We start from the raw sequence: 20,453 nt of genomic DNA, 5'->3' as shown, positions 1-20,453 counted from the left end.
AACCATAAATTAATTAGAATGCAAATAGGTAATATTATTCCTTAACTTTTTGAGGTAGCCTAGAGGTTAAGGCGTATAAACTGCTAATCCAATCGTTACATCTTTTCACGCGTGGGTTACAGAATCCCATGCCTCGTAAAATACATATGAAAAACATCAATAATAGCTAACTCCCTATTACATGGGACTTAGAACACAAATGGTGAAAAGAGAGTATACATTGTATAACGGCATTACCAATGCCGAAATTTGCATCTCTGTCTACCCTTTCGGGGATAATAAAAGGCGTGACGTTGCTATAACTGCTGATGATGATTAAAATGTGATGCTATATCGAAACAAGACGTTCTCCATGTAGGTATAAGTTCTAAGACACATTTTGATAACAATACACATATTTAGCAAGGATGTTAAGGATATCCACATTCGTAACCGAAACTATCGGATATCCGAAATAAAAAAATATCCATTTCCGAAACCGAAACTGAAATAAATGTTCCGGATAATTTCGGATAGGAGCGGAGTCTAAATGAGACATGAGACAAGTTACGAAAAATTACTTATAGGCAGATTGAAGTACATGCCAGATGATGACCTATTTATAAGTAAAACCATTTGATTATCCATTTGTATGTTACTTTTGAATTCCTTTATAGAAATCCAATATCCGTAACCGAAACTATCCGAAACTACCGGATAATTTGGAATAATTTCTTATCCGTATCCGAAACCGGAACCGATATAAGAAAAGTCCACTATCCGTATCCATATCCGAAATTCCATATCCATAACATCCCTGATATTTAGTACTCACAATGGAAAAGAAGTATATGATGAGGCAGCCGAAGTGGTCGACGTCGAGGGTCTGCCAGTGCGACACCACGGCGGCCTGCTCCGCCGTCAGCGAGTCCGTCCATGTGAAGTTCGAGAACAGGGACAGCACCTGCAGGTGGGGAGAGGTAAGTAAGTTTATTTGTTTGTTATCTTTTAACTCAATACCTGGTGGGTTACCAAAATCGCATAATTAAAAAAAATCGCATAAATTTGCATTTATATCTAGAAAAAACATAGATGTTTAGCCCCGGTAGACCGGGGCTCCGGCTCAAAGCAGGAGAAGGGACGAGGTGGTTTTTAGTCAGTAAGAGTCTGACACTCCCTCCCCCTCACCCAAGGCGGGAGAAGTCACTGGATGATTTTCCCCCTTCCTCAAAAAAAAAAAAATCGATACGAGTACTGGGAAATAGATAGTCTAATAGTATGGCGAAACCGTGGTGTAAAAGCTAGTTTACAATAAGAATAATGTTTGGCGCTATAAAGAATAAAGAATAAAATATAAATGTTACAGATCACTTTCTTCCCGCTCCAACAATCAGCTCCTACGCGGTATATGAACACCATATCGTCGCTCTGAGCTACTCCTAGCAGCCCACTCAATAATTTTTATTTCAATTTTAATGAACATAGTCCTTAAGACATACTATTAAATTTTATAATATTAAAACTTTGCTCACCTGTTCTTGGTTCCCTAAATCAGCCGCCATGTATTTTCCGATGCCCGGCGGGAACAGAATGGACATTACTGCTAGAGTTATGAAGCCGGGGTAGATGAAACGACTGGAAATAAACAATATTTGATTAAGATACACACATTATCAACATTAACAGTCAGTGACTACTGAGTCCACTGCTGGACTATGTGCCCACTCTATGCAACAGGGTTTGCCACAATAAGTAATTTCAGTATAGAGAATGCTCCACAAATCAATATCAAGCCTGCTAAAGGTAAGCGTCCACAGGCCCGCATCGTACGCATCGGACGGATCGCATCAAACGGATTAATTTTTCAGACTACGTCCACTGTATCGGCAGCGTTCGGATTGCCGACGCGAGTATTAGCAATCGGATTGCCGATACCACTTTCACTCGGATTTTTGGCACGCATTGCGTCTAGGCATTGCCGATGAGCGGTCCGTACGATGCGGATCAGTGGACGCAGTCAATACGTTTGATGCGATCCGTCCGATGCCTGCGACGCGTACGATGCGGACTTATGGACGCTTACCATAAGGCGATAAGGGAAATGATAAACAGGAGAAACTACAGGGATTATTAAAATCATAATCAATTCAAAGTAACACTGATGACTACCATAATATAGGATACTTACTTCTTCTGCAAGAAGTTGCTGAGTGACTTGGTGTTCCTGATGAAAAGCACGTACTGTCGGTGGAGGAACACCCACAGCGCCGCTAGTAGACCGCTTACGATACTATAAATAGAAATAGAATATGTAGTATTAAAAACGTTTTAATATTAGGTTTGAAGATAGAATCTTGTTGAAAATAAATAGGTCTTGGGTTCGATTCCTGGTCGGCCAAAAATTTGTCGGTTTTACGAAAATTTTTCAGTAGGAGCACAGAGTTTGGAATTGCAATAGGCCATGGGATATTACATGGGAATTATAACACAAATGGTGAAAAGTGGGTGTACATTGTACAGTGGCATTGCGTGCTGTAATGTGCACCTCTGCCTACCCCTTCGTGGATAAAAGACGTGATGTTATACTGGAGATAAATATCCATAACATTATTGTATTAACTTTTTGTTATATTTTATATAGCATACGTATACAATAACACATTCGTTACTTATGTCACATATTTTCTGATATATAAGCTTTCTTTCATGTCTTTTTATGGTTTAGATTCAATATCACCCCTTCAGCTAGGTGACTTACCCCAGCAGCACGAAGACAGCAAACTCCTGAGGATCGAAGGGGAAGTCTTGGGGCAGGTTCGTGGGGAACAGAGGCTTCACTGTCGGCATCGCGCCAGACCATACTGATAGTAGTCGGAACATCTGGAAGAATGGATACATCAACGTCAAAGTCAAAGCTATTATTTCAATTAATACTAAATAAGGCACTTTTGAAACGTCAAATTGAATTGTCCGTCAGTGTGTCTGTCAGTGAAGCTAGGCGCACGTTCCAAAGTGTTGCTTCGAATAGAGAAGAACGAGCAAGAAACTCCATCGTTATTCTTTTTAAAAAATGTTTTTTACATTTCATCACATCAACAACAACAGTACGTGACAGTCTACTGCATTTTTAGGGGGGGTGGGGGAGGAACCATTCTATGACCTCTCCCGCCTAGGGTGAGGCGAGAGGGAGCGTCAAACTTAATGATGCATGTTTTTCTAATCTTTCTTTTTCTTTTTTTTTTAAAAAAAAAACGTTGCCCCACACTGGGATTTTCTTCTGTGTCGTGGGTGCGTTTACAAACATACAAGTTTCACATACACATGACACCCAGACCCGAAACCACAATTTGTGGATCACACAAAGAGTTGATCCGTGCGGGAATCGAACAATCTACCCGTTGCCCAGCCACCGCACCAACCGTGCAGTCAAAATCAAACCCAAGTTATGAATACTAAGTTCCTCACGTAGTACAGAAATAAACAAATTATTTCTTCATCAATTAACGTGCGATTGCGCAGTTTTTTCATTAAGTGATCTAGTTAATTCTAGTTTATACAAACTAATATCTTGATCGTCACTAGATAGACTGATGGACACGTGTGTGGTATATACCTAGACTTTTATTGATATGGCCTATAATTTTTTATATCACGTCTTTTGTAGTTCTTTAAGGTTTACAAAGTTCATAGATTTCCAAATACTATACTTCGACTCACATCACACATCAACAGCCTATAAGTGGCCAAAAGTCTCTTCTCGCTTAGAGAAGGTTTGAGCATTATTCTCTACCAAAGGTGGTGAATGAAACTTATTGGATGGTTACTTATGGTGGGTTCAAACTTATAATTATAAATTATAAGCCCAGGTTTCCTCACGATGTTTTCCTTCAATGTTTGTCAGTGGTATCTAAATAATCTTAGAAAGTACATATAACTCGGAAAATGTCACATTGGTGCTTGCCGTTGGTAGGTTTTGAACCTGCACCCTCATGCATGAGAAGCGGGCGTCTTAAGCCTCCGGCTCACCACGACAATTACTTTGACTCAGTTTTCTTTTTTATTTGAAATTTTGTATTGTATATTTATATTTAATCTACCTAAAGAAAAAAAGGATATTTGACGTTTTAAAAGTGCCTAATTAAGGATTAATTGAAATAAATGCTTTGACTTTGACTTTGATCTATTATGATACCTACTATAGTCATGTTTATTGATGATACAAAATATGAAAATACCATTGGTACTTTTCATTAACATAATAAAGTTCTTATACAGTTTATGTTAAGGTTCAACTTACAATAGCACTGCAGCAAGCCGCGAAGAAGCCACGCCAGTAGTTTCGCACGGCGAAGTATGTTGTCGTTACTTCTATTGAGAATAGGACACCTGGAACCAAACGATAGAAAATATTAATGTTTGATTATTACCATCAAATTCACTGTGTTTTAAGTGTGGGAGAGCCATGCTTCGGCGCGAATGGGCCGGCTCGACCGAAGTGATACCACGGCCTCACAGAAAACAAACGTGACGTGTGAAACAACGCTTGCGTTGTGTGAGTGAGGTTGCCGGAGGCCCAATTACCCCTTCCCAATCTTCTCAATCCCCGATTCCCCAACAACCCTTAAACTTCTAACCACTAAAAACCGGCAAATGACACTTGTCTGCGCCTCTGGTATTTCGGGTATTCAAGGGCGGCAGCGTTTGTTAACCATCAGGTGATGCGTCAGCTCGTTTACCGGCTTATAACATACGGTATAATTATATAAAAAAAAATATTAGTATATCTGGGATAATGTTTAGGATTTTTTTAAGCTACTTATTTCAAATAGCTTTAGTTATATTTCGTCAATCATATTATGTTGTTTAGTTTTCAAAATTCCCCATTCGTAATTACAAGTATTAAATTGCACTCACTTATCAAGTGTAGTTTCAATTGAAATGTAATAAATTAATGAAGATTCAATAACCAATTGAGAGCCATTGAGTGATACAGACACTGAAATAGGTCACGCGAATTCATGGTTGCGTGTTTAGATAAATCTGGTTACCTGGTAATGAGTTTATAGTCTTTTATAAAAGGAGACAATTTCTAGGATTACTTAGAATTTTCTCTTGTGTCGTGGATGCGTTTACAAACATATAATTTCACGTCACATGCACGTGGCAACCAGACCCGAAACAACAATTTGTGATCACATAAAGTGTTGCTCCGTGGGGGAATCGAACTCGCTACACGTTGCACGGCAGCTAATTGCCCAGCCACCACGCCAACCATTCAAAATTCAACCGAACCGCCATTCAAAATTCCCTACTATATGATAGACGCGACCAACAATAAGCGACCAGGTTGGAACGTTAATAACAATTTCCTACTATCCATAAAATAATACGAGAAATATTAAATAATATGATAAAAAAATGATATGATGAGTAACCTATGTAGTTTCTCGCTCGTTCTTCTCCATAGAAATCTATTCTTTGGAACGAGTAAATTGCTTTATTAGAGGACTGATAGACTGACGTTATTAATATTATGTCTGTTCTTTACATAATCACGGGACCACAGGGTCCCGGACCTTTGGAAGGCGTACGAGGGGCCGAAGCCAACTCGCAGAGGCCCGTTGAACAATTTGTTATATTTGCTTTTACATTCAAAAGTGACTTCCCGGTCTATTTGGAATAAATAATGTTTACTTTGACTTTGATACTCTTCTCCTAGAGCTTAATAAATCCCATCTCCAACCCCCCTCACCTCCGACGGGAGCAGCGAAGCACGAGGCGACTCCCACAGCGCAGGCCGCAGCCAGCATCTCACTGGTCCTCGACTCGTTGGAGTAGATCCCTTGGAAGGTCGTCACCAGCTTCGAGAGGAGCGTCGCCACCATCGATGCTATGTGCACTGATGGGCCCTGGGCGTGGAGGATTTTAGGTTTATAGTCAATGTTTTACATGTAACTTTAGTTATGCCAGTCCACTATTATATCACGTTCTTTACTTTTAGGTTAGAGGGAATGTATTAGATAAAACTTTTGCTAAACTAGTACAATATTACATCACGTTCTTGACTACCCAAAAAATACCTCTTAAATTGAGGTACTAAATTTTAAACCCAAGTTTTTCTTTAATTTCGAAATTTAAAGATCAGACACAATCTTAGATAAAAAAAACTACAGAAACCTCCGTCACGTTTTAAATTAAACTTTATTTTCACCATTATTGGAACTTCAATTCCTTGGCTGTCGTGATTGCTTGACAAACATTATAATGTAACCACACCGGTCAACTAAAAAACCTCTGAACAATTTACTGTTAGAAAAATCATATTTATTATTTTCAATACCACTGAAACTTTCCTAACAATCTCTTGACTGATCAAGATACCAGCAAAACTGAACAAAGAATTACATTATCAAAATATTAAAAAACCTGCGAATACTGACCTCTTTACCCAGCGGTAGACCGGACCCCAGAGTGGCAGTGAGCCCAACAATCTTGGATATCATGGCCCTGTACGTGAGGTACTCCTTCAGGTGCACTCCTCGGAGGATGGTCTTCATTTCAGGTATACCTGAACCTGTGGAGGACAAAGGATTAGGTTTTTAAGTACTAGCGTGAATCATATTCGTACATGTTTAGTTCTTTTTTCAGTGTGTTTGCTCACTCAAAAGATCTCTAATTTAGAGTTTAGCTAGTTTACTAAGCGTAACTTACGTTAGAAGGTATTTTGCTTCTTAACCATAAATATTTTTGGCTATAACGAATTATTACAATGCTAGTGTAAATAGAAAAAAATTGGACATGAGTTTACGAGAACTGTGTTCTTCGTGTGGCTATGAATGATCTACAGAATCATAAAATCTTAAGACCACCATGGATAAGCTATAGCTTTATAGAATAATAGACCACTAAAAGTAATCACACACATTTTCCTAGCATCATGTATTCTGATAAAAAGGACCTTACCTTAAGTATAACCTCGTCTTTCGGTACGCGTTCACTAAGAAAAAAATTTTACTGCTAGCGACCAAGACCCCCAAGCTTGCTTTTAAATACCCTCTTTTTTTGAGGGGGAAAATCATTTAATGACTTATCCGGCCCTAGGTGAGGCGAGAAGTAGTGTCAGACTCTTACTGACTAAAACCCACCCCGTTCCTACTCCTGCCTTTCGAGCCGGAGCCTCGGTAAACCCGCTAGGTAGTCCGCAGCTCCGTTTTAAATACCCTCACATTTATAGATACATAGAATAGAATCAGGCGTTTCTTTGCGTAAATCATGCTACTACTGATTATTTTTTTTAAGTTTTGGGTGTTTCGATTTAAATATCACCATTTATAAATCAAATTGTTATACTATACATATATCTCACCTATACTCTGTGCAGCGACTATGTGCACGAATCCAGCGGCGAACAGTATGAGGCAGACCGGCAGCGACACCCAGGCCACGTACTGGCTGAACGTAGACGTCGCCAGGTCCTTGTACATCCACATGCGGGCTGCAATGTACATTATTATAGCTGTTACATTACACTAAATTGACAAAAATGACTTTACCACTACTAAAAGTACTTAAGTTTTATAACGATTAAGTACTTTTCACATATTTCTGTATCCTTAGTACGTGTTTGTTTTACGTTAATACGCGTCGGCCAATCGGTATGAGTTTGCTTTACGTTTGAAGTAAACGAAGCGAGAGAGTGTTCGGTGCTCTGATTGGTTGGTTTATTTGAGCCGGCCAATCAGAGCGCCGAACGCGCTCTTGTTTCGTTTTCGTTCAACGTAAAACCAACTCGTACTAAGGGTACTGTAGTCAGATCGACTACGTACGATTGTTTAAATGTTAATTTATAATTCAACTTCAGATTTTGTAGTTACATTTATAACCTTAAAAATCTTTGGAATAAAATAAACTACGCTGCTATGGATTAATGAGAATACTGCTTGATACTTACCAATAACTTTGAATTTATCCTTTAATCGTGGCATGAAAAGACGTTCAGAAATTAGATCAATTTACATATTTAAAAAAGCCTAACAAATAAGTAAGTATAAAGCCTCGTCCCCTCTAGGAACACTTATCGAGTGACATGTGTGCGCGGAGATGACATCGCCGCGACATTGTTAAATGTACGACAAGGAACGGTTGCAACAATGTCGCGGCGATGTCATTCGACGTCGTCGCGACATCGCCCGATGACTCTGGGGACAAAATGATGCTCGACCAATGTTCCTAGTGGAGACGAGGCTTTAACAATTGTCGTAAAAAGTAATAATATTGCTTATTTTATACTTATTAAGATTGTGACGCCTCAAGAATTGCTGAATTTCATGCGGAATCAGGTAACACGTCTTCTCATTTCCCCCTTTTCCTAAAATGTACCTATATTGTCCACCGATTAACTTTAAATATACAAAAGAACACAGAAGAAACCCTTACCATTCTGACAGACAGCGATGCCCCTGTCCATGGCGAAGTTGACGACCGCCATGATGATGCCCAGCAGCGCCAGGAAGACCCAGTCCTCGCCCAGCCGAGCGAACGTGTGCCTCCACACATAGCCTGCACCAAACTTCATGCACGTGATTATTTATGATTAGAGAACGTGTAAAGGTCCGCAGAGGATAGATGACAGTTTCTCCACGTAAAATAGTGAGGTTCAGCCAAAACAGTACCACTACGTAATAAGGCTAGTAGACCAGAGTTAATGCTAGCTGGTAATCGTAAAGACTTAATGCTGACTATGTAATTAATTGGGAAAAATCCAGAAGAATAAAAAAGAGTAATTGTGTAGCTCTTAAAATTAGTCTGATAAAAGATTAAAAAAAAATTGACCCCCTCTAGGATTTTCTCCTGTGTCGTCCTTTCGAGCCTTTACAAACATACATGTTTACATGCACATGAAACCCAGACCTGAAACAACAATTTATAGATCACACAACGGGTTGCTCCGTGCGGGAATCGAACCCGCTAGCGGCTAGCGCGAACATGTTGCTTGGCAGCCGGTTGCCCAGCCACCACGGCAACCGTGCTTTATAATATTCAGGTTTGTTGTTATATCAGTTGTTTTAGTGACGTAAAAATTCTACACACACCCTCGTCTTCAATCCCAAGAAAGCCTTTTGAAGGTTTCCGTCATCAAAAAAGGACTATACAGAAGAAGCCCTCAGTCCAGCAGAAGACTGTTATAGGCACATGGACAGTTAATCATCCAAAAAGCCCGACAATGCTCTTTGGTCTCATAATATGGTCTTCTAGGAGACTCACCTAATACTTTAAAGAACTTCCCCCGAGGTCTGTGTTTGCCGCTTGCTTCCAACTCCTTCTGCCGGAGTTTGTCGTCTTTTCTTCTCTTCTTCCGTAGTCTTCTCAGTCTTCTTGCTTCTTCTCTTGCTGCTTCGCTTAGGTCGCGTTGATAGCGACCATACATCTGTTGGTAGAAAAGGAGTTTTAGTAATTTTGTTGAGGTTTATGTCTTAAACTTTTAATATTTCTTAATAATTATAATTTATTATGATTTTTTTAGTTTGATACTTGTACCAACAGCTTTATCACGCATAAAATATTATTTTATTAGCATTGTAGTTTTGTTTATTGTTATATTCTTATACACAATTATTAAGATTCTTAAGACTATGAAGGATCTACTTTAAAAACGAAAGAAGTACAGAAATAGGAGGGACTTGGTTGTTTGTCTATGTTCATCAAAATTCACTTCATTACCTACCACAACCCTGCTACCTCTTTCAACAATATCTTCCGAATCCATTTCGGGGACTCTTCATCATGAGCAGTGTATGCAGACGCGGCGACAGTAGGCCACGTTATAAAAAATTAATAGGAGATCACATTTTTTCAGCCCACTACTGAATACCGTCCCAGTGAAAATACTGAAAGTCTTAATTACGGCAATAGAGCCTTGAATCCGCCTGTGTTTACAGTAGCTATCAGATTATCTCCGATGTTTAACGAAGATTATTAATTTATCCGAAAATACGTAGTGTTTGACTTTTTAATGTGTTTAGCTAATATTTGGTGGATTATTACAGGGGTTTTGGCATTGGAGATAATTAGGGCATATGATTTAGGGCATGATTTGTTTGCTCCATTCCAGGGCAAAGGCGCTGTCTAGCTTACGTAGCTCGTAAATCACAAAAAAATAACTGTAACGATTTTGTATAAAAAATTTTGGCCCAACTCAAAGATTTTCCCACATTTTTAACATTTATGAGTAGCTACAAATTACTGATTAAATTTTTTTAGCTGATGAAGTGATGACTATTACAATTTTATTAGCTGATGAAATGATAACTTATGTTTCTCTAAGATTTTATCCACGTTACCTGTTCCAGAGTATCATAGATTGATGTTACAAAGTTAATAGTTCAAAAAAGTGTTTGAATATGTTAACTTGGTCTGGTTTTTCATGTGGTTGATACATCCAGAGATTACAAAACTTTTAAAAGTTAGAAAGTTCAGCCTTTTTACAACAATAACGAACAATAAGGAAATGTTCTATTTATCATTTTGTTTAGGTACATATGAATCGTGGAATTTTCTAAGCAATCTTGGCCGGTGCAAAGGTATGAAACGGCTTAGCATTAATCCGTAGATAAACCAAAATCAAAACAAATACAAATCTTATCAGTAAAAGCCGGTAGTCACCAATGGCCTTATTCAACTATCTCCTATCGATATATAAAACTTTGTAATGAACTGACGGACAGAAACAAGAAAGAGAAAGGAACTAGAAACCAGCTGTAAAACTATCTTTATCTACATTTGCTATAATACTTAATTTTTGACTGCTACATTATAAGTTTGCATTTAGGAATTAAAAAAACGAGACTTATCCTTTCTATACATTTCAACTCAAAGGTCTAACAGAGAAGGTATATTAGTCACTTTCTACATCAGGCACAAATGTAGTTGGTACCCAATTAATTATTAGGTATGTTATGGGCTTACTCACGTAACTGTTTGACGAGGAACTCCACTAGTATTTCGTTCGTGTGTCTCGGAATGCTGCTCATGAATATGAGCCTCAAGCAAGGCTTGGAACTAATCGAGTTCCTCGTCAAACAGTTAAGTCATGAAAGTTATAATACAATTAATGTGGTACCCGTTCCATTTAATTTAGTTACGAAACAAAATCTTTAATATTTTCTTAACAGGGTTTAAAGGTAGTGGGCGATAGGAGTCATCATCGCTACAAGCTTAGCAGTCTCTAAACATTTTCTTCCTAAATTCTAAACCAATTGAATTGCTAAGACAATTAGAATATTAAATAAATACAAACGAAATCGAGCGCAAACCCTAGTGTTGTGTAAATCATGTGCTTTCCATGTCCTACTAACATTTTGATTGAATTACAAGGCGATACAACAATAACACATGTTCTGATTTACGATAACCACAGTCCGATATTATCTACATTTAGGTAGTTGGACTTATCAAGGCGTTTAGTCAATCGTTACTCAGACTGATGCAGTATGGAGCATGGCAATTACATATCTAATTATCTTATGTATGAAGACATCAATGGACAATGTAGAAATATGATTCTTTATTTTGATCTACTAAAACTTCTGTAAGTCAGATTTTACAGTAGATCTAATTACAGAAGCAATGATACTCGATGTGTTCATATAGACATATAGAAAACGCTCAGGTATTAACTTCCTAATTAAATTCGTTAAAAGATATCATAATTTCTACTACTTTCTAATTTGTTTACTTCAGTCAGCTAGGAACAGCTACATATTTATGGGATCCACAAATTGATCTTTCTGGGACTGATTGTGATGTGTAACTTGAGGAAATAGAGTATCTACTATCATCATCATCATCATATCAGCCATAAGACATCCACTGCTGAACATAGGCCTCCCCCAATGACTTCCAGATAGGCCGGTTGAAAGCGACTTGCATCCAGCGGCTCCCTTTTATTTTCTGAGGGGGAAAATCATACAATGACTTCTCCCGCCTTGGGCGAGGCGAGAGGGAGTGTCAGACTCTAAGTGACTTAAAGCTACCCCGTTTCTACTCCTGCCTTTTGAACCGGAGCTCCGGTAAACCCGCTAGGTAGTCCCACTGCGACCTTAATCAGGTCGTTTTTCCACCTTGTACCTTCTATAACTAACTTTAAATGATGAACAAAACATCCGCCATTTTGATACCAGCATCAAATAAAACATAATATATGTTATGGTTTATCCGAAACGACACCGGCGATCGACCCCGTTGAGGTGCTAAGTTATTTAGCGAGTGACGACATTGGGTGTTGTTAGTCTAAAACGTGACACGGATTACATACTATTATATCTAGTGCCAATATTATTGTATGTTGCATATGATAATGTAATATTTGTAACTGGTATTGTGTGTTGTTGTCAACTAGACAGAAAAATATGGAGGGTTATGTTAAATAACTTAAAAGGATTCGCGATGCAGATGCGACTTTTAGTAATGAAGAAACTAAGAACCTCATAATTAAAATCTAAGGACCTCTTTCTTGAGAACCTTCTTTTTTGGTTTTTCTTAATACCTAAGAAGGGTTCTATAAGAGATAATTAATTTTCGAGATGAGGATATAAACAACAAAATAATGTTTTCTGTGGCGACGTTTTGCGATTTCTTGTTATTTTTTATTAACCAATGCTGGTAATTGGTTTATCGTTCGTAATTGACTGATATGGATTTCTAGACGGGACCGTACCAGTTAATGAAACTTTTCTACTGCTCTTTCTTTATAGAATAACTAGCAAACCTGGCGAACTCCGTTTCGCCACCAATTATTTTCCCTGTTTTCCTGCTTTTCTCCTGAATTTTCTTTGCTATAAACCTCACGGAGCCCGAGACCTTTTCAACGAATGCAAAACCATGGAAATCGGTTCGTGCGTTCTGGAGTTATAGCGTCAGGAAGGAAAACCCGACTTATTTTTATATAATAGATAATAGCATCTTCAAAATTATAACTTTAAACAGATTCACTAAAGATTCATTGTCCCATGTTAGCCATTCCAAAGCCAAAGTGTTGGAGAGTCATGTTTCGGCCCGAAAGGGTCTTCTCGACCGGAGTGATACCAAAATAGAGAGATATACAAAAATAGATTTACTAAAGACATTGCACAGTTGCATAAAACTACAGAGAATCTTCCAGAAACTCCAGACCAAAGAGCTTCTTGATCAGATAAATTGAAGAAATAAATTATTATTGAAACAACCTTAAGCCCTATTGGAAACTCGTTTGACTGCGTCCCCAGACCTCGAAGGGTCGACTCGTAAACTTTTGGTCGAAACCTGTACCTGTTTCGCCAAACGAGGGACCATGACGCTTGAATACTCCATCCATGTTTACTCTTTACGTAATCAACTGTTTCGGTATTTGCATGCTTTATTGGTATTTGGTGATGGGTTGTTTAAGTTATCTTTGTATTTTAAGAGTTATCGTGCAAATATAAATGGAATTTCTCTAAATATCTACTTTCTTGCTATTGGGGTTAAATTCCCGGCTCGGAAAAGTACATACGGTCTACTGGTGGCTCTTTGGTTATGTCGAAAACTCTCATCTCGTATTAGTACGGAGTTTGAATCCGATATATAGCAATAGGTTAAAAGATTATCATTAAGAAGTAGATTACAAAAGTCTTTCGTAGTATCACGGTTTCTGAAATAATGAACTGATGATAATGAATTATGGATAGAATGAAAGATACTCGAGCAAGAAACAACTTCTAAATAAGTTATCAAATCACACATACGAGTATAATCATAAATCACGCTTCAAAATCAATGAAATACATCATCCTTTTAACGAACCAAACTGCTCTACAACAGCAATATTTAAAGACGGTCTCACACGAACAATTCATAACAAATTCTAAAGCAATCGAGCGAAATCTGGTACAAAGAGGACCGTGCTGAATGGAACCTATAAATACGCGTTACGTAGTACTACAAATTAGAACTGCACCTAATTAGTGGTGCGGATGCGTGGGATCGACTATTTATAGTGTCTTTGCATGTTCAGAATGATTGGGATTCTTGGAACTGCAGTGTGTTTTCCAGTTGATTCTGCTCATGGTTTGGTGTGGATTGATCAGACAAGATCTTATTTTTCAATGGTAAAAAACATTGTTGGTGTTTTGGGATGAATAGGTGTAATATTTTCCGCTGATATTCTAATATCAACAAATTATGTTTTGCATGACATTACGGCAGATAGTGTCCGGTAGTAAAATCACTAATCGAACAATTCAGTTTGGATAAGGTTTCGTTAATATTATACTTATAATTATCATAATTCGTATACCACTGAGCTTTGTCAAATATAAAAGGAGTTCCCAGTATCGAAATTCTCAGTAGAAAATCAAGAATCGTCCAAAACGTCCTATTTTATGTCACAAATCGTGTTAATTCATTTTCACACGTTATTATCAAGACCCTACACATTCCAATAGCACTTTTATGTGGTACTTCTCTCCAATACCTACACTTACCACAACAACACATAGTAATTAGGCCGCGTTTATCTCCACAACAAATATGTGAAAATCAGTTCGCTCCATTATCTTAATCTGCGCAAACTTTACCTTACGTTTGAAGGTTAAGCTAATCGTTCACGTGACTGTACGAGCAAGTAGCGTTATCTTAAACCGCTGATCCTGGTATTAACTGTTTGACTTTTACTGCAAACAGTAGCTGGTGGCCAGTACCGAAAGAGTTTGCTTTACGTTTAAAGTAATCGAAACAATTGTGTAAAGGAAACTCATACTAAAGGTACCGATTGCCACACGGCCTTAAAGAAAACCGACGTGAAACAACGCTATTGTTGTTTCATTTGTGACTGATGTTACCGAAGGCCCAATTATCCCTCTTCCCAATCCCCCGATTCCCTAACAACCCTTAAATTCCTAACCCCCAAAAGGCCTTGTAACGCTTCTGGTGTTTCGGGTGTCCATAGGCGGTGACGATTGCTTACCATCAGGTGATTCGTCTGCTCGTTTACCGGCTTATACTATAAAAAAAGACTTGATTGATGGAAGTCAAGGTTATGCCTTAGTAATAAGTTCATTTTCCTTTATGACCATATGGACCTTTGGCAGGACATGTAGGAAAACTGATCCGTAAGATAAGAGCCAGTCCTCGCATCATTCACCAACCGGGAAAGTACTGCCAGCAACCAGATTGATTGCGATCATGACGTTCCATTTTAATGAGAATATTCAACTACGCAGGCAATATTATAGAATGACCAATGAGGCTGGCCAGTCTATTTTCAATTGCGGAGCTGTGTTGGGATATAATGAGGAGTTCACTCTTTTTGTTAATCAAAGTCAAAGTCAAATCATTTATTCGAATTAAACCATTAATAGGTACTTTTGAAATGTCAACAAATAAAGAAATTAATAATAGTCTGTCCGTCAGTGAAGCTAGGTGCTCGTTCCAAAGTGTAGCTTCGAATGGAGAAGAACTAGCAAGAAACTACATTCGTTACTCTTTTAAAAAATATATGTTATATGCGGATAACTAAAATCAATTTAGAGTCAGACTGACACTATTTAACATTCATTAGAATGATATCCACTATTTAGGAAATAAATCTTTATATTGTGATGTTGTCTTTATCAAAATGTGGAACAGCGATTGTTCTTGAAAAGGTACATTTTAGTATTTCTTTAATGTTTTTTTGCAGTAAATACCTACATAAGACTCAATTATTTTTGTTATACAAGAAACGTCTCACCGCAATCTCATATTAATGGCATTTACACAAAAAACAGACTATAAATAATGCACGACAATTTACATTCACGTAATTTATTACATAAGTACGTACCAACAATGTTTTTATTGCTTAACCTCAAATAATTCTAGACACAATATTACCAATGACTCAATTCTCACAAAAACGAAATAATAAATAACTTCAAAAACATTCATGAATAAAGCTCCGTATTGCATAATAAGTTGTTAAACAAGTTGCATCAAGGTTGCAAGAAAAGTGCACAGGAGCTGCGCGCACGCATGTGACGTCACTCGTGTGTCAGTGACCTGAGCGAAAAGCTTGGACAACCCTGACCAGTGTGTAATGTGTTTTTGACAGCCCTGGTTTATTAGTTTAGTTATAAAACGTGTTTCGGTTGATATAAAATTGTTTTAATTTTGTTTTCTTGTGTTGTCTGTTGGGTCGCGCATTAAACCCTTTGTGCTAAAGGACGTATGTTAATTAGGTTTATAGAGGAATGCGCGATTTTATTAAATATTTTTTGTATTGTTATCTGCTATGAGTGTACCTCTTCTCTCTAGTAGGAACTAGAGGGAAATAAAAGCATGTTATAGATACTGCTAACGACTTCACTCTTGTTATAAAGAGTAGCCTGTTATTGCAGACTAGCTTCTTCCAGCAGCTTCGTCTGCGGTCCCGTGGGATAAAAAGTGTCTTATGTGTTATTCCAGACCATAATCTATACCTGTTCCAAATTTCATCCCGATCCCTTCAGCCATTTTGATGTGATTAAGTAACTCACAAATATTCGCATTTATAATATTAAGTACCTAAAATTCTATGTCAAACGTTAAGAGGGGTAATAAGTACGAGTTTGCTTTATGTTTAACGAGATGTTTATGTTCGGCGGTCTGATGATGATTGGCCGGTTCAAATGAACGAACTAATCAGAACGCCGAACACTCGTTTCGTTCAACGTAAAAAAAACTCGTATTACGCCCTCAGATCTGCTCAGCAGTTTCTGCGTGAAAGCGTACCAAACATACATACATACCAACATCCTTACAAACTATTTATATGTATCTATGTTAATCCTCTTATAATCCTAATCACCGTAAGAACGGATGTGACTGAGATAAGTATCAATTAATTAAATCTCACACATCTTTGCACAACAACTGTACATTAGGTAACCGGAGCTACGAGTCAGTTGACAGACGTAGATCATGTGGTCACGAGCTGATCTAGGTTTGTTGCTGAAGGCAGGGCAGGATTCAATATATTGAGAGTTAATAGATATAGTAAAGGGACCTCTAGTACATTTTAAGGAAGCCCTAAGCTAAGGTAGGTGACATTTAATGACATTATAGTTCTTACCAATTCATAAGATACACATAAGGTTTAGTTTAAGTGCTAGGTCACGCTAAGTTACTTTTATTTTTTAACAAGAGATGATTTTAGTTAGGAGATGATTTCCACCATAGATGTGCTATGCTACGTTTGGCTTCCACCAATATTGATTGGTACACACAGCTTAGCATCGGTGGAAACGGACTCAGATAAGCTATTACATTGGATTGGAAGGATGCGTGCTATGGATGGATTCCTTACTATCGATACATCGCATACTCGAGCTGCACATCTTCCTCGCACAGCTACTTTGCGGCGGCGCATTTTCATAGCACATCTTACTCGCACAGCTACATAGCTTAGTATCAGTGGAAACGGTCACATAGTTTCACAGCTTTGCTATTACATCTTCGTAGCATAACTACATAGCACATCTCTGGTGGAAAAGCAACCTAAATAAGGTCGTCTACCTTTTCGATTGGCATGATTATAATTACAGATTCGTATCCTAACATCCATCTTCAAGATTTCATACTAATCAAAATTTTATCAAAATCAACACAGTAGTTTCAAAGATAAATATTTGTCAAGATCATGAAAAACATCACATGACTTGACTTTCGGTCGTCTTCGGACGAAATGTAACATTTTTATTTGCGTAAGTACTTATTATGTGAGACGTGACATTGGTACTAACATAAACTTTGTAATAAATGTAATGTTAGTGTAATTAGTGCTAATATTACACAGTTCTACACCTAAATCACTGTTCTTGAGGAGTTTCCAAATGACTCCACTGCACTTTAATGCACCTTCATTTAGGTAGCAGTTGTCGACTAATGCGCCTACCACACGTGCATGCCTGACCACAGTTTTAATTGCACATGCTTGTCGCATGAAAAGACTGAACACTGATGTGTCTACCACACGGCACAGTTAAGTACGCGCAAGCCACATTCTTGTCGACATCGTTGGCGTGGAAACAATGGTTCCCAATGAAGAACTATTTCTTCTGCTATTATTTTTCAAGAGTTTGCTTGTGAAAAAAAAAATACAAAAGTCAAAGTGTAAACGATCAAAGTGGACAAAAAAATGGCTGTTGAATATAAAAATTCATTCACATATACATCTAGTCAAGGATTTAAGAGATGAGCCAAGCGATTGGCGGAATTATTTACAAATCCGCAATAGTAAATCCGCCATTTTTAACGACCGTGCGCGTACAGATACTCCACTCGACTAAACTGAGAGCGGCTTGAACACTGAACTACCAACCACACGCGCAGACAAGTTTGTACAAGTATAGCTTGCGCATGCCAGAATTTCAAGCAAGTTTAAAAACCATCAAGCCAAGCATTGGAGTTTGCGCATGCTACCGTTTTACCAACTACACGCACAGTGTTCAGTGTACAAGCTGGCATGCGCAAGTAAAACTGCGGTCAAGCATGCACGTGTGGTAGACGCATAAATGCAACCTAAATAACATTGAGAGAAGCAGTTGAAGACAGACAGTACTTGACGTTGTTTCTTTAAAATGTATTTCCAAATATACATATACATATACCTACTTTAAATATGGTATTTAGAAGTTATCCTAATGCGTCTACCACACGTGCATGCTTGACCGCTGTTTTATGCGCCTACCACACGTGCATGCCTGACCACAGTTTTAATTGCACATGCTTGTCGCATGAAAAGACTGAACACGGATGTGTCTACCACACGGCACAGTTAAGTACGCGCAAGCCACATTCTTGTCGACATCGTCGGCGTGGAAACAATGGTTCCCAATGAAGAACTATTTCTTCTACTACCATTTTTCAAGTGTTTGCTTGTGAAAAAAAAGAAAATACAAAAGTCAAAGTGTAAACGATCAAAGTGGACAAAAAAATGGCTGTTGAATAGAAAAATTCATTCACATATACATCTACTCAAGGATTTAAGAGATGAGCCAAGCGATTGGCGGAATTATTTACAAATTCGCAATAGTAAATTTGCCATTTTTAACGACCGTGCGCGTACTCGACTAAAATGAGAGCGGCTTGAACACTGAACTACCAACCACACGCGCAGACAAGTTTGTACAAGTATAGCTTGCGCATGCCAGAATTTCAAGCAAGTTTAAAAACCATCAAGCCAAGCATTGGAGTTTGCGCATGCTACCGTTTTACCAACTACACGCACAGTGTTCAGTGTACAAGCTGGCATGCGCAAGTAAAACTGCGGTCAAGCATGCACGTGTGGTAGACGCATTACTTGCGCATGCCAGCTTGTACACTGAACACTGTGCGTGTAGTTGGTAAAACGGTAGCATGCGCAAACTCCAATGTTTTTTTTGTCCACTTTGATCGTTTACACTTTGACTTTTGTATTTTCTTTTTTTTCACAAGCAAACACTTGAAAAATAATAGCAGAAGAAATAGTTCTTCATTGGGAAATATTGTTTCCACGCCAACGATGTCGACAAGAATGTGGCTTGCGCGTACTTAACTGTGCCGTGTGGTAGACACATCCGTGTTCAGTCTTTTCATGCGACAAGCATGTGCAATTAAAACTGTGGTCAGGCATGCACGTGTGGTAGGCGCATAAGTCTAGTATAACGAATCCGAAGCCAATAAAATCAGCATTACCTTCAGCATCAGCATGATCATTATTTTTTAAACGTGTCCCCGCTCTAGGTTTTTCTACTGTGTTGTAGGTGCGTTTGCAGACATACAAGTTCACATACGCATGACACCCAGACTCGAAACAACAATTTGTGGAACACACAAAGAGTTGCTCCGTGCGAGAATCGGACCCAGTACACGTTATAGGGCAGAAAGCCCGTCAAGCATGATCACCTCGCCTGGTCAGAGGATCTTTCTTTTCTTAGGGAGCTTTATTGTCTGTTTCCTAAACCCCATTAAAATAAAAATAAAAAGAACTGAACCTTTCTATTTTTTTATAATTTATTTGGTGTAGAGTAATCGAAGCAAAAATAAACTATCTTAACAACCATTGTTTAATTTTGATTATACTTTTAAATGCCTATAATCAAAGGATAATCTTGGTGAGAAAATCTTTGTAATAGCTGAAGGAAATGTACAATTTCCGTGCATTATTAGATAACTGGCATTATCTCAATAATAATGGAAAATATCAAGTATTAAGTAAGACTGTGAACAAGAGAACTGCGGGCTGATTAGCGGGTTTTCGGCTCGAAAAGCAGGAGTAGGAACGGGGTGGTTTTTAGTCAGTAAGAGTCTGACACTCCCTCTTGCCTCGCCCAAGGCAACATAAGTAATTGCATGATTGTCCTTCCTTCAAAAAACGTGACCAAGTAAAGTAGGAATGTTGCTAAATAATAAAATGGTTTTTACAATTAAATCTGAACACTATACCCAATAAAAATCAGACT

At 38.2% G+C, this 20,453-nt stretch overlaps 1 protein-coding gene across 5 annotated transcripts in view; it reads right to left on the bottom strand.

Moving 5' to 3' along the window:
- The window catches only part of LOC118281893 (chloride channel protein 2), a 90,600-nt gene that overhangs the window by 20,648 nt on the left and 49,499 nt on the right, over positions 1–20,453 (bottom strand). For 3 of the 5 annotated variants that reach the window (XM_050699521.1, XM_050699520.1, XM_050699519.1), the window contains 10 exons: positions 9,244–9,406; positions 8,416–8,538; positions 7,346–7,474; positions 6,420–6,553; positions 5,732–5,888; positions 4,277–4,365; positions 2,738–2,859; positions 2,168–2,269; positions 1,512–1,614; positions 815–943 (listed from right to left, as the gene is read on the bottom strand). In XM_050699521.1, the coding sequence (XP_050555478.1) occupies positions 815–943; positions 1,512–1,614; positions 2,168–2,269; positions 2,738–2,859; positions 4,277–4,365; positions 5,732–5,888; positions 6,420–6,553; positions 7,346–7,474; positions 8,416–8,538; positions 9,244–9,406 (1,251 nt within the window). Of the gene's footprint in view, positions 1–814; positions 944–1,511; positions 1,615–2,167; positions 2,270–2,737; positions 2,860–4,276; positions 4,366–5,731; positions 5,889–6,419; positions 6,554–7,345; positions 7,475–8,415; positions 8,549–9,243; positions 9,407–9,703; positions 9,749–20,453 lie in introns of those variants that run through there. The other 2 variants (XM_050699522.1, XM_050699523.1) reach the window with 2 other exon arrangements.

The sequence above is a fragment of the Spodoptera frugiperda genome, chromosome 16 (assembly GCF_023101765.2).
Source record: "Spodoptera frugiperda isolate SF20-4 chromosome 16, AGI-APGP_CSIRO_Sfru_2.0, whole genome shotgun sequence".
Taxonomy (NCBI): Eukaryota; Metazoa; Arthropoda; class Insecta; order Lepidoptera; family Noctuidae; genus Spodoptera; species Spodoptera frugiperda.
This window is presented reverse-complemented; position numbering and strand designations above follow the sequence as displayed.